This window comes from Pseudophryne corroboree, chromosome 1 (genome assembly GCF_028390025.1).
Source record: "Pseudophryne corroboree isolate aPseCor3 chromosome 1, aPseCor3.hap2, whole genome shotgun sequence".
NCBI classification, from domain to species: domain Eukaryota; kingdom Metazoa; phylum Chordata; class Amphibia; order Anura; family Myobatrachidae; genus Pseudophryne; species Pseudophryne corroboree.
In genome coordinates, this window is record NC_086444.1 from 91,091,403 (window position 1) to 91,105,551 (window position 14,149).

General features: G+C 49.1%; 1 protein-coding gene across 2 annotated transcripts in view; it reads right to left on the reverse strand.

Moving 5' to 3' along the window:
* The window catches only part of TTC33 (tetratricopeptide repeat domain 33), a 578,456-nt gene that overhangs the window by 225,401 nt on the left and 338,906 nt on the right, over positions 1–14,149 (reverse strand). For both annotated transcript variants that reach the window (XM_063961309.1, XM_063961300.1), the window contains exon 3: positions 9,467–9,548. In XM_063961309.1, coding sequence (XP_063817379.1) covers positions 9,467–9,548 — 82 coding nt within the window. The remainder of the gene's footprint in view (positions 1–9,466; positions 9,549–14,149) is intronic.

A 14,149-nucleotide genomic window follows, 5' to 3' on the forward strand; every position in this document is an offset into this window, starting at 1 on the left:
ACTAGGCCCGTGGGTGAAATCAGGCCTCCGGCCTGTGTGCAGCTAGGGGGCGCTAGGCCCAGTGAATAAGAGCCCCCGAGGTGAGTACAGGTGGCCCTGGGCACTAGGCCCAGGCCACCCCGAGGTATTTAGGAAGGCAGAGCTGAGGCCCACATGAGGGAAGGCACCGGAGGTGGGTAGGCCGTGCGGTGCCCACCCCCTTCCAGCGGCAGGTAGGGATTAAAAAGGGACAGCACCGTATGATCTTGCATTCTGATATTGTGATGTATGTGTTACCGTGCAGGGCAAATTGTCTGTGTTTGTATAGTTTTGTTGCACCACACCCACAAAGCTAGTTTGAGGGCTCTGCCGTTGTAGTTAGTATAGGGTGTGACACTAGGGTAGAGTTATTCCCTGCACGGCTGTTTCTCTTTGCCTCCTTACAGGGACCTGTAAGTGGAGAAGATCGGAGTGCAAGACTTGTGACGGTGAGTAGCATCCGTGTACGTTTGTCCCTTGTCTGTCCCCGAGCGCCGAAGTCAGGATTGCTCACGGACGTGAGAATCTTTTTCATCACACTACGTGCGAGAGCGCGAGTGTGTGAAAGCTGGGTGGCTGAGGCTTTGTGCCAGTGATGACCTTTCACCCAACCGGTGAAGGTCGCGGTCACCCCTGGGGTATCCCCTGTTCCAGTGGAAGAAGGGTCGATACCCCCCTTAAGGTAAACCATTCTCTCCTCAGCTTGGTCGTCGGTCAGCTCCGAGAGGGAATCGCCGTGTCCGGATCCGATTGAAGATTTCCAGGTCCGTCGAGGGTTCCGGTACCTGAAGGTGAGAGAGAGAGCGGCGCCTGGTGAGTACCGAGTCTACACCTGCACGGCAGCAGGCACCACACGCGCAGCAGCCGCACCCTCTCACACTAGCAGGAAATTTTTTAGCAGTTGGGCAAAACCATGTGCACTGCAGGGGGACAGATATAACATGTGCAGAGAGAGATAGATTTGGGTGTGGTGAGTTAAATCTGCAATCTAAATTGCACTGTAAAAATAAAGCAGCCAGTAATTACCCTGCACAGAAACAAAATAACCCACCCAAATCTAACTCTCTCTGCAAATGTTATATCTGCCCAACCCCCCCTCCTGCAGTGCACATGGTTTTGCCCAACTGCTAAAAATTTTCCTGCTGCGATCAACTTGGAATTACCCCCTATGTCCGTCTGACCTCAGTTTATATTAGAAAATGTTCTGACTGGGGACTGAGCCTGAGGACCATCCACGCTCATGATAACTAGATTTCTTCAAGTTCAAACACTCTACTCTTGCTGTACATATTTCTTCTATTGAGATATCAAGCACACAGTACTTTAGAGGCAAGATGAAGGGAATTGGCATTATTAGAGTGTGCGACACAGATGCTCAAGGAGTGCTTGCAATCAAAGTGTCTGTCGCTGCCTGTCACCGAAAATGCTCTGATTTCCACACACAGCTGAAGACCCTGAAAACGAGGGATTAACACAAAGATTTCTGCAATACATTTTCTGGCTTCTGATACTTTCCGATCATTTGAAAACCTTCATGTGTTTATTTTTGGTTTAACGTAGTATCGAGGAGACATTTGTAAGAGAGATCAGTACATTACAATGTATTATTATTCTACACGTACATAAAAAAAATACATAAATACACACATAGGGGTACATTTACTAAAGCTTCTAAAACGGAGAATTGGTGATGATGCCCACAGCAACCAATCAGATGCTGTCTATCATTTTCTGTGTTTGTAGAGCCCCCAAAGAATTCACAGACAAGCTCAGACATTTTTATCGGACACTGCTTATAACATCTCATTGTGGGCGGGATGTATTAATGTACATCGCCGCCTATCGCCGAAATGTTAATTGCATATGTACTAACATATGCGATTAACATCGCAATGCGGTGACGGAACCCCCCCCCCCGCTATACCTGTGAGGTGGTGTGTGGGTAGTCTCCGTCACCTCCCTGGGGTCTCCACCTGCTCATCTGCCGGAAAGCAGGCAGCAGTCTGTCCTGGGCGCCTCCTCCTCCTCCCTGCAGCCAAATGGACCACCGACTGTGTTGCTAGGGGGAGGAGGAGTTTACCTTACGGGAACCAGGGCTGCCTGGAAGAAGGTACGCCGGGGAGAGGGAGGGTGGCGTCTGCGGCGTGGGGCAGCGGAGGCGGCGGCCGGCGTTAATATTAATAAGCCCATAGGTTACTATAGGGTATCACCATCAAAAGATGGCGATACCCTCAGGGGCGAAAATGCTGCGGCCGAGGGTTAGTACATATGAAAATGCGATAAAACCCCTGAAAACGGGGGTTTTATCGCATTTTCTCTTTAGAACATCCCGCCCTCTATGTGATTCTGATCACTGGTACACAAGGAAACTGAAAGCTTGGTAATTCCCAGTCAGAATATATAGCCTTTCAATTATGAAATTTATTATTGTTGTTTCCTAGTTAAAATAAGAATTTACTTACCGATAATTCTATTTCTCGTAGTCCGTAGTGGATGCTGGGGACTCCGTAAGGACCATGGGGAATAGCGGCTCTGCAGGAGACTGGGCACATCTAAAGAAAGCTTTAGGACTATCTGGTGTGCACTGGCTCCTCCCCCCATGACCCTCCTCCAAGCCTCAGTTAGGATACTGTGCCCGGACGAGCGTACACAATAAGGAAGGATTTTGAATCCCGGGTAAGACTCATACCAGCCACACCAATCACACCGTACAACTTGTGATCTGAACCCAGTTAACAGCATGATAACAGAGGAGCCTCTAGAAAAGATGGCTCACTACAGCAATAACCCGATTTTTTGGTAACAATAACTATGTACCAGTATTGCAGACAATCCGCACTTGAGATGGGCGCCCAGCATCCACTACGGACTACGAGAAATAGAATTATCGGTAAGTAAATTCTTATTTTCTCTAACGTCCTAAGTGGATGCTGGGGACTCCGTAAGGACCATGGGGATTATACCAAAGCTCCCAAACGGGCGGGAGAGTGCGGATGACTCTGCAGCACCAAATGAGAGAACTCCAGGTCCTCCTCAGCCAGGGTATCAATTTTGTAGAATTTTACAAACGTATTTGCTCCTGACCAAGTAGCTGCTCGGCAAAGTTGTAAAGCCGAGACCCCTCGGGCAGCCGCCCAAGATGAGCCCACCTTCCTTGTGGAGTGGGCATTTACAGATTTTTGGCTGTGGCAGGCCTGCCACAGAATGTGCAAGCTGAATTGTACTACAAATCCAACGAGCAATAGTCTGCTTAGAAGCAGGAGCACCCAGCTTGTTGGGTGCATACAGGATAAACAGCGAGTCAGATTTCCTGACTCCAGCCGTCCTGGAAACATATATTTTCAGGGCCCTGACAACGTCTAGCAACTTGGAGTCCTCCAAGTCCCTAGTAGCCGCAGGCACCACAATAGGTTGGTTCAGGTGAAACGCTGAAACCACCTTAGGGAGAAACTGAGGACGAGTCCTCAATTCCGCCCTGTCCGAATGGAAAATCAGATAAGGGCTTTTACAGGATAAAGCCGCCAATTCTGACACGCGCCTGACCCAGGCCAGGGCCAACAGCATGACCACTTTCCATGTGAGATATTTTAACTCCACAGATTTAAGTGGTTCAAACCAATGTGACTTTTGGAACCCAAAAACTACATTGAGATCCCAAAGTGCCACTGGAGGCACAAAAGGAGGCTGTATATGCAGTACCCCTTTTACAAACGTCTGAACTTCAGGGACTGAAGCTAGTTCTTTTTGGAAGAAAATTGACAGGGCCGAAATTTGAACCTTAATGGACCCCAATTTCAGGCCCATAGACACTCCTGTTTGCAGGAAATGTAGGAATCGACCCAGTTGAATTTCCTCCGTCGGCCTTACTGGCCTCGCACCACGCAACATATTTTCGCCAAATGCGGTGATAATGTTTTGCGGTTACATCCTTCCTGGCTTTGATCAGGATAGGGATGACTTCATCCGGAATGCCTTTTTTTCCTTCAGGATCCGGCGTTCAACCGCCATGCCGTCAAACGCAGCCGCGGTAAGTCTTGGAACAGACAGGGTCCTTGCTGGAGCAGGTCCCTTCTTAGAGGTAGAGGCCACGGATCCTCCGTGAGCATCTCTTGAATTTCCGGTTACCAAGTCCTTCTTGGCCAATCCGGAGCCACGAATATAGTGCTTACTCCTCTCCATCTTATCAATCTCAGTACCTTGGGTATGAGAGGCAGAGGAGGGAACACATACACTGACTGGTACACCCACGGTGTTACCAGAGCGTCTACAGCTATTGCCTGAGGGTCCCTTGACCTGGCGCAATACCTGTCGAGTTTTTCCCAACGGTTTATAATCATGTGGAAGACTTCTGGGTGAAGTCCCTACTCTCCCGGGTGGAGGTCGTGCTGAGGAAGTCTGCTTCCCAGTTGTCCATTCCCGGAATGAATACTGCTGACAGTGCTATCACATGATTTTCCGCCCAGCGAAGAATCCTTGCAGCTTCTGCCATTGCCCTCCTGCTTCTTGTGCCACCCTGTCTGTTTACGTGGGTGACTGCCGTGATGTTGTCCGACTGGATCAACACCGGCTGACCTTGAAGCAGAGGTCTTGCTAAGCTTAGAGCATTGTAAATGGCCCTTAGCTTCAGGATATTTATGTGAAGTGATGTCTCCAGGCTTGACCATAAGCCCTGGATATTCCTTCCCTGTGTGACTGCTCCCCAGCCTCGCAGGCTGGCATCCGTGGTCACCAGGACCCAGTCCTGAATGCCGAATCTGCAGCCCTCTAGAAGATGAGCACTCTGCAACCACCACAGGAGGGACACCCTTGTCCTTGGTGACAGGGTTATCCGCTGATGCATCTGAAGATGCGACCCGGACCATTTGTCCAGCAGGTCCCACTGGAAAGTTCTTGCGTGGAATCTGCCGAATGGGATTGCTTCGTAGGAAGCCACCATTTTACCCAGAACCCTTGTGCATTGATGCACTGAGACTTGGCTCGGTTTTAGGAGGTTCCTGACTAGCTCGGATAACTCCCTGGCTTTCTCCTCCGGGAGAAACACCTTTTTCTGGACTGTGTCCAGGATCATCCCTAGGAACAGAAGACAAGTCGTCGGAACCAGCTGCGATTTTGGAATATTGAGAATCCAATCGTGCTGCCGCAACACTACCTGAGATAGTGCTACACCGACCTCCAACTGTTCCCTGGATCTTACCCTTATCAGGGAATCGTCCAAGTAAGGGATAACTAAAATTCCCTTCCTTCGAAGGAATATCATCATTTCGGCCATTACCTTGGTAAAGACCCGGGGTGCCGTGGACCATCCATACGGCAGCGTCTGAACTGATAGTGACAGTTCTGTACCATAAACCTGAGGTACCCTTGGTGAGAAGGGTAAATTTTGACATGAAGGTAAGCATCCTTGATGTCCCGAGACATCATGTAGTCCCCTTCTTCCAGGTTCGCAATCACTGCTCTGAGTGACTCAATCTTGAATTTGAACCTCTGTATGTAAGTGTTCAAAGATTTTAGATTTAGAATCGGTCTCACCGAGCCATCCGGCTTCGGTACCACAACAGTGTGGAATAATACCCCATTCCCTGTTGCAGGAGGGGTACCTTGATTATCACCTGCTGGGAATACAGCTTGTGAATGGCTTCCAAAACTGTCTCACTGTCAGAAGGAGACATCGGTAAAGCCGACTTTAGGAAACGGCGAGGGTGAGACGTCTCGAATTCTAATTTGTACCCCTGAGATATCACCTGAAGGATCCAGGGGTCTACTTGCGAGTGAGCCCACTGCGCGCTGAAATTCATTGAGACGGGCCCCCCACCGTGCCTGATTCTGCTTGTAAAGCCCCAGCGTCATACTGATGGCTTGGCAGAGGCGGGAGAGGGTTTCTGTTCCTGGGAACTGGCTGATTTCTGCAGCCTTTTTCCTCTCCCTCTGTCACGGGGCAGAAATGAGGAACCTTTTGCCCGCTTGTCCACGAAAAGACTGCGCCTGATAATACGGCGTCTTCTCATGTTGAGAGGCGACCTGGGGTACAAACGTGGATTTCCCAGCTGTTGCCGTGGCCACCAGGTCTGAAAGACCGACCCCAAATAACTCCTCCCCTTACTAAGGCAACACTTCCAAATGCCGTTTGGAATACGCATCACCTGACCACTGACGTGTCCATAACCCTCTACTGGTAGAAATGGACAACGCACTTAGACTTGATGCCAGTCGGCAAATATTCCGCTGTGCATCACGCATATATAGAAATGCATCTTTTAAATGCTCTATAGGCAAAAATATACTGTCCCTATCTAGGGTATCAATATTTTCAGTCAGGGAATCCGACCACGCCAACCCAGCACTGCACATCCAGGCTGAGGCGATTTCTGGTCGCAGTATAACACCAGTATGTGTGTAAATACATTTTAGGATACCCTCCTGCTTTCTATCAGCAGGATCCTTAAGGGCGGCCATCTCAGGAGAGGGTAGAGCCCTTACAAGCGTGTGAGCGCTTTATCCACCCTAGGGGGTGTTTCCCAACGCACCCTAACCTCTGGCGGGAAAGGATATAATGCCAATAACATTTTAGAAATTATCAGTTGTTATCGGGGGAAAACCACGCATCATCACACACCTCATTTAATTTCTCAGATTCAGGAAAACTACAGGTAGTTTTTCCTCACCGAACATAATACCCCTTTTTGGTGGTACTCGTATTATCAGAAATGTGTAAAACATTTTTCATTGCCTCAATCATGTAACGTGTGGCCCTACTGGAAGTCACATTTGTCTCTTCACCGTCGACACTGGAGTCAGTATCCGTGTCGGCGTCTATATCTGCCATCTGAGGTAACGGGCGCTTTAGAGCCCCTGACGGCCTATGAGACGTCTGGACAGGCACAAGCTGAGTAGCCGGCTGTCTCATGTCAACCACTGTCTTTTATACAGAGCTGACACTGTCACGTAATTCCTTCCAACAGTTCATCCACTCAGGTGTCGACCCCCTAGGGGGTGACATCACTATTACAGGCAATCTGCTCCGTCTCCACATCATTTTTCTCCTCATACATGTCGACACAAACGTACCGACATACAGCACACACACAGGGAATGCTCTGATAGAGGACAGGACCCCACTAGCCCTTTGGGGAGACAGAGGGAGAGTTTGCCAGCACACACCAGAGCGCTATATATATACAGGGATAACCTTATATAAGTGTTTTTCCCCTTATAGCTGCTGTATCTTTAATACTGCGCGTAATTAGTGCCCCCCCCTCTCTTTTTTAACCCTTTCTGTAGTGTAGTGACTGCAGGGGAGAGCCAGGGGAGCTTCCCTCCAACGGAGCTGTGAGGGAAAATGGCGCCAGTGTGCTGAGGAGATAGGCTCCGCCCCTTTTTCGCTGACTTTTCTCCTGCTTTTTTATGGATTCTGGCAGGGGTTAAAATTCATCCATATAGCCCTGGGGGCTATATGTGATGTATTTTCGCCAGCCAAGGTGTTTTTATTGCTGCTCAGGGCGCCCCCCCCCTAGCGCCCTGCACCCTCAGTGACCGAAGTGTGAAGTGTGCTGAGGAGCAATGGCGCACAGCTGCAGTGCTGTGCGCTACCTTGTTGAAGACAGGACGTCTTCTGCCGCCGATTTTCCGGACCTCTTCTGCCTTCTGGCTCTGTAAGGGGGCCGGCGGCGCGGCTCTGGGACCCATCCATGGCTGGGCCTGTGATCGTCCCTCTGGAGCTAATGTCCAGTAGCCTAAGAAGCCCAATCCACTCTGCACGCAGGTGAGTTCGCTTCTTCTCCCCTTAGTCCCTCGATGCAGTGAGCCTGTTGCCAGCAGGTCTCACTGAAAATAAAAAACCTAAACTAAAACTTTCACTAAGAAGCTCAGGAGAGCCCCTAGTGTGCACCCTTCTCGTTCGGGCACAAAGATCTAACTGAGGCTTGGAGGAGGGTCATGGGGGGAGGAGCCAGTGCACACCAGATAGTCCTAAAGCTTTCTTTAGATGTGCCCAGTCTCCTGCGGAGCCGCTATTCCCCATGGTCCTTACGGAGTCCCCAGCATCCACTTAGGACGTTAGAGAAAAGTGTTTTATTGATTTATTAATTTGAAGCAGCTGCTTCGGGGCTCATTTAAAGTCTAATGTACGACACGTCCAGGGCCGTTTTAGGCACGGGCCAGACGTGCAATCACACAGGCCGCCAGCTGCTGCAGATTAGTCCGGTTGACAGGCTGCAAAACGTGGCCGGTGTCTGTGCCTCTGCCCCAGCACACAGCCATCATTCTAGAGTTGAGGGGGAGCCAGGGATTGCCGTCAGTACGCCCGCCTCCTGACTGAACTCCCGCCACCGCAGCAGCGGCTGCAGATTGTGCTGTTTAGGTGGGGACTCTGAGGAGCAATGTGGGAGCAACAGGTTAGGCTCGAGGGAACTGACGGGGGAGAGTGCCGGGATGTGACAGATTGCAGGCTGTAGTGCAGCACAAGAGGACACACACCCAGCTCAGGCATGACTTCAGGCAGTAACAAGTGCTTAGTTCAGTGTTTGGGATAGTGTGTGTGTGTGTGTGTGTGTGTGTGTGTGTGTGTGTGTGTGTGTGTGTGTGTGTGTGTGTGTGTGCGCCGTTGTGGCTGTGTGTGCGTGCATATGTGAATGTATATATGTGTGTCTGTGTGTGTGCATATGTGGCATGTTTTTTCCTGGGTGGCCACACCCCTTGCAGTTAGTCAATGCCCCCTTTTTGGCGATTGTCAGTTTGCTACATTTTTAAAATATCAAAAGGGAGGGGGACGCATTTTTACTGTTTGCACTGTCTAGTAACACCCCTGGGCACGACTCTCAGGTGGAGCAGTACATATAGACCCTCTTTAGCGCTCTGCACATTGGTGTTGCATTCACAACCATGGGCCCGATTCAGACCTAATCGCCGATTATCGAATGATTGCGTGTTTTTATGCACTGCAATGCGCAGGCATGAAACCAAACAGCGACATAATGGTGTAAAAATTTAGACCGCTAGGCGTACGCAAGGTGACTGACAGGAAGCGGGCGTTTGTGGGTGGTAAGTGGCCGTTTTCTGGGAGTGTCAGGGAAAATGCAGGCGTTCCCAAGTGTTTTCAGGGAGGGTGTGTGACGTCAGCTCCGGCACCGATCATCCTGTTTGTATCGCACTGTAGGAGTAGGTCCTGGGCTGCGCACAGACTGGAAAAATCATTTGATGGTGAGTGAGTTGCGAACGGATTTGCAGATGTCCGCTGTCTGGTGGAATTTTCGCACGGCGTACACATGCATTCGCACACTTGCACAGGGCGGGTTTTCACTCTCCCTGGGCGGTGACTATATGATCGCAGATCTCTGCAAATTTGCAGCACAGCGAAAGCAATATAAGATCTATAGATCATAATAAGCTGTCAGAACAAAAAAACAGTAGTTCAAAGGAAATCACCTAATCACCTAATTTGCCAACTCCTTACCTGCGATTTCATCTCGTACAACGTGGCATCCGTGGGCGTTAATTGGATTGCCTCATCCCACTTCTTTACAGCTTCCGAGTGCCTGAAAGCACAAAAACAAAAAGCTCATTTACATTCTAGGACACATGTTAGCAATTCTAGACATAACTAGGGTATAAATAATAAATACAGAACGAGGAAATTGCTGGAGCCATGCCCCTCGCCTGACATCTTGTAGAGGTCCCGGGAGGAAGGACAACGGATGTCAGAAAGCTCACCAGAAGCCCCTGACTCAGACAGTGTGGTTCACATGAGAAAGAAGGATATCTAGGGGCAGCAGCCATCAATACTACTGTGTATAGGGGATCAGACATCCACACCGGAACTCACATTTTGCAGGGATTATATTACTTTGATTTTTCAGTGAAAGCTTTCATATTAATGACTTGACCAAAAGAAAATGCTGTATGATTAATATATTCCAGTAAAACAGTATCCCCAGCGGGCATGTCATGAAGACAAACAGCAGAGTGCCTGCTTGGCACTACCAGGAAACAGCTTTTATACAGCGTATCTTGTAGGCATGCAATGCTTCCTTTTACAAAATGCTGGTCCTTCTAAACAACACACTGGGGTAAATTTACTAAAGTGAGAGTTTTTTAGAACTAGTGATGTTGCCCATAGCAACCAATCAGATTCTACTTAACATTTATCAAGCTGCTTCTAGAAGATAATAGACAGAATCTGATTGGTTGCTATAGGCAACATCACCAGTTCTAAAAAAAACTCCCACCTTAGTAAATTGACCCCACTGACTGAGGATGGGCTCCTCTTGTTCCCCAGGGTGTCGGCACAGGCCACACTGGGGGCGTTTATGACGGTATCCGTTCAAATGGTCGACCATGTTATGGTCGACAGTCATTAGGTCGACCACTATTGGTCGACATTGACATGGTCGACATGGACACATGGTCGACACATGAAAATGGTCGACACATGAAAAGGTCGACATGAGTTTTTTTACTTTTTTTTCTTTTGGGGAACTCTTCCATACTTTACGATCCACGTGGACTACGATTGGAACGGTAATCTGTGCCGAGCGAAGCGGTAGCGGAGCGAAGGCACCATGCCCGAAGCATGGCGAGCGAAGCGAGCCATGCGAGGGGACGCGGTGCACTAATTGGGGTTCCCAGTCACTTTACGCAAAAAAAGACACCAAAAAAAGTAAAAAAACTAATGTCGACCTTTTCATGTGTCGACCTTTCATGTGTCGACCATGTGTCCATGTCGACCATGTCAATGTCGACCAATAGTGGTCGACCTAATGACTGTCGACCATAACATGGTCGACCATTCATACCGGAACCGTTTATGACTCACATAGGGGAGAGTGATAAAGTGGAGAGAGACAAAGTATCAGCCAATCAGCTTCTAACTGCCATGTTACAGACAGAAGCTGATTGGCTGGTTGTTTATCTCTCTCCACTTTATCTCTCGCCAAGGCTTAGTACACCTGTCCCAGGGAGAGACTACAGTTAAGTAGACTTCCCAATAATTAGAAGAGACAACAATGTTTGATTGTGTTGTGTACGTTTACAACGGACAAACTGAAGAAAAAGGCATCATAAGTGTTAACAGCTAAAAAAAAAAAAGGGATATCATACATGAAATGAATGGGGAAAGGATCAAAAAATAAGATTTTAAACCTACCGGTAAATCTTTTTCTCCTAGTCCGTAGAGGATGCTGGGGACTCCATAAGGACCATGGGGTATAGACGGGCTCCGCAGGAGACATGGGCACTCTAAAGACTTTAGAATGGGTGTGCACTGGCTCCTCCCTCTATGCCCCTCCTTCAGACCTCAGTTAGAGAAACTGTGCCCAGAGGAGACGGACAGTACGAGGAAAGGATTTTTGTTAATCTAAGGGCAAGATACATACCAGCCCACACCATCCACACCGTATAACCTGGAATATACGCAACCAGTTAACAGTATGAACAAAACAGCATCAGTCAAAGACTGATCTTAACTGTAACATAACCCTTATGTAAGCAATAACTATATAAAAGTATTGCAGAAGAAGTCCGCACTGGGACGGGCGCCCAGCATCCTCTACGGACTACGAGAAAAAGATTTACTGGTAGGTTTAAAATCTTATTTTCTCTTACGTCCTAGTGGATGCTGGGGACTCCGTAAGGACCATGGGGATTATACCAAAGCTCCAAACCGGGCGGGAGAGTGCGGATGACTCTGCAGCACCGATTGAGCAAACATGAGGTCCTCATCAGCCAGGGTATCAAACTTGTAGAATTTTGCAAAGGTGTTTGAACCTGACCAAGTAGCTGCTCGGCAAAGCTGTAACGCCGAGACGCCTCGGGCAGCCGCCCAAGAAGAGCCCACCTTCCTGGTGGAATGGGCCTTTACCGAATTTGGTAACGGCAATCCAGCCGTAGAATGAGTCTGCTGAATCGTGTTACAGGTCCAGCGAGCAATAGTCTGCTTAGAAGCAGGAGCGCCAACCTTGTTGGCCACATACAGGACAAACAGTGCCTCTGTTTTCGTAATCCGAGCCGTCCTGGCTACGTAAATGTTTAAGGTCCTGACTACATCCAGGGACTTGGAATCCTCCAAGTCTCCCGTAGCCACCGGCACCACAATAGGTTGGTTCATATGAAACGATGAAACCACTTTAGGCAAAAATTGAGGACGCGTCCTCAACTCTGCTCTATCCACATGGAAAATCAGATAGGGGCTTTTGTGAGACAAAGCCGCCAATTCGGACACCCGCCTTGCAGATGCCAAGGCAAACAACATGACCACCTTCCAAGTGTGAAATTTTAATTCAACTGTTTGAAGAGGCTCAAACCAGTGAGATTTTAGGAACTGTAACACCACGTTAAGGTCCCATGGTGCCACTGGGGGCACAAAAGGAGGCTGGATGTGCAGCACTCCCTTTACAAAAGTCTGGACTTCTGGGAGAGAAGCCAATTCCTTCTGAAAGAATATAGATAGGGCCGAAATCTGTACCTTAATGGAGCCTAACTTCAGGCCCATATCCACTCCTGTCTGTAGAAAATGGAGAAAACGGCCCAAGTGGAAATCTTCCGTAGGAGCATTCTTGGCTTCACACCAAGATACATACTTCCTCCAGATACAGTGATAATGTTTCGCCGTCACCTCCTTCCTAGCCTTTATCAGAGTAGGGATGACTTCCTCCGGAATACCTCTCCCAGCTAGGATTCGGTGTTCAACCGCCATACCGTCAAACGTAACCGCGGTAAGTCTTGGAATACGCAGGGCCCCTGCTGCAACAGGTCCTCCCTGAGAGGAAGAGGCCATGGATCTTCTGTGAGCATCTCCTGAAGATCTGAATACCAGGCCCTTCGAGGCCAATCAAGAACAATGAGTATTGTCTGAACTCTTTTTCGTCTTATGAGTCTCAATATTTTTGAGATGAGAGGAAGAGGAGGGAACACATAGACCGACTGAAACACCCACGGTGTCACCAGGGCGTCCACCGCTACTGCCTGAGGGTCCCAAGACCTGGCACAATACCTCCGAAGCTTCTAGTTGAGGCGTGACGCCATCATGTCTATTTGAGGAAGTCCCCAAAGACTTGTTATCTCTGCAAAAACTTCTTGATGAAGTCCCCACTCTCCTGGATGGAGATCGTGTCTGCTGAGGAAGTCTGCTTCCCAGTTGTCCACTCCCGGAATGAAGAATGCTGACAGAGCGCTTACGTGATTTTCCGCCCAGCAAAGAATTCTGGTGGCTTCCGCCATTGCCACTCTGCTCCTTGTCCCGCCTTGGCGGTTTACATGAGCCACGGCTGTGACGTTGTCTGATTGAATCAGAACCGGTAGGTCGCGAAGAAGATTCTTCGCTTGTCGTAGGCCGTTGTATATGGCCCTTAATTCTGGAATGTCGATGTGTAGACAAGCCTCCTGGTTTGACCATAGTCCCTGAAAATGTATTCCTTGTGTGACTGCTCCCCATCCTCGGAGGCTCGCGTCCGTGGTCACCAGAACCCAGTCCTGAATGCCGAACCTGCGACCCTCTTGAAGGTGAGCACTCTGCAGCCACCACAGGAGAGACACCCTGGCCCTGGGTGACAGGCTTATTTTCTGATGAATTTGAAGATGGGACCCGGACCACTTGTCCAGAAGGTCCCACTGAAATGTTTTCGCATGGAACCTGCCGAAGGGGATCGCCTCGTAGGTCGCCACCATTTTTCCCATTACTCGAGTGCATTGATGAACTGACACTCTGTTCGGTTTTAACAGGTCTCTGACCATGTTCTGGAGTTCCTGGGCTTTTTCTATCGGGAGAAAAACCCTCTTTTGTTCTGTGTCCAGAATCATGCCTAAGAACAATAGCCGAGTCGTTGGAACCAACTGTGACTTTGGTAGATTTAGAATCCAGCCATGCTGCTGGAGCACTCTCAGGGAGAGCGACACGCTTTTCCTCAACTGATCTCTCGATCTCGCTTTTATCAGAAGATCGTCCAAGTACGGGATAATTGTGACTCCCTGCCTGCGCAGGAGCACCATCATTTCCGCCAATACCTTGGTGAAAATCCTCGAGGCCGTGGAAAGCCCAAACGGCAATGTCTGAAACTGGTAATGACAGCCCTGTACAGCGAATCTCAGGTACGCCTGATGAGGGGGATATATGGGGACATGAAGGTATGCATCCTTTATGTCC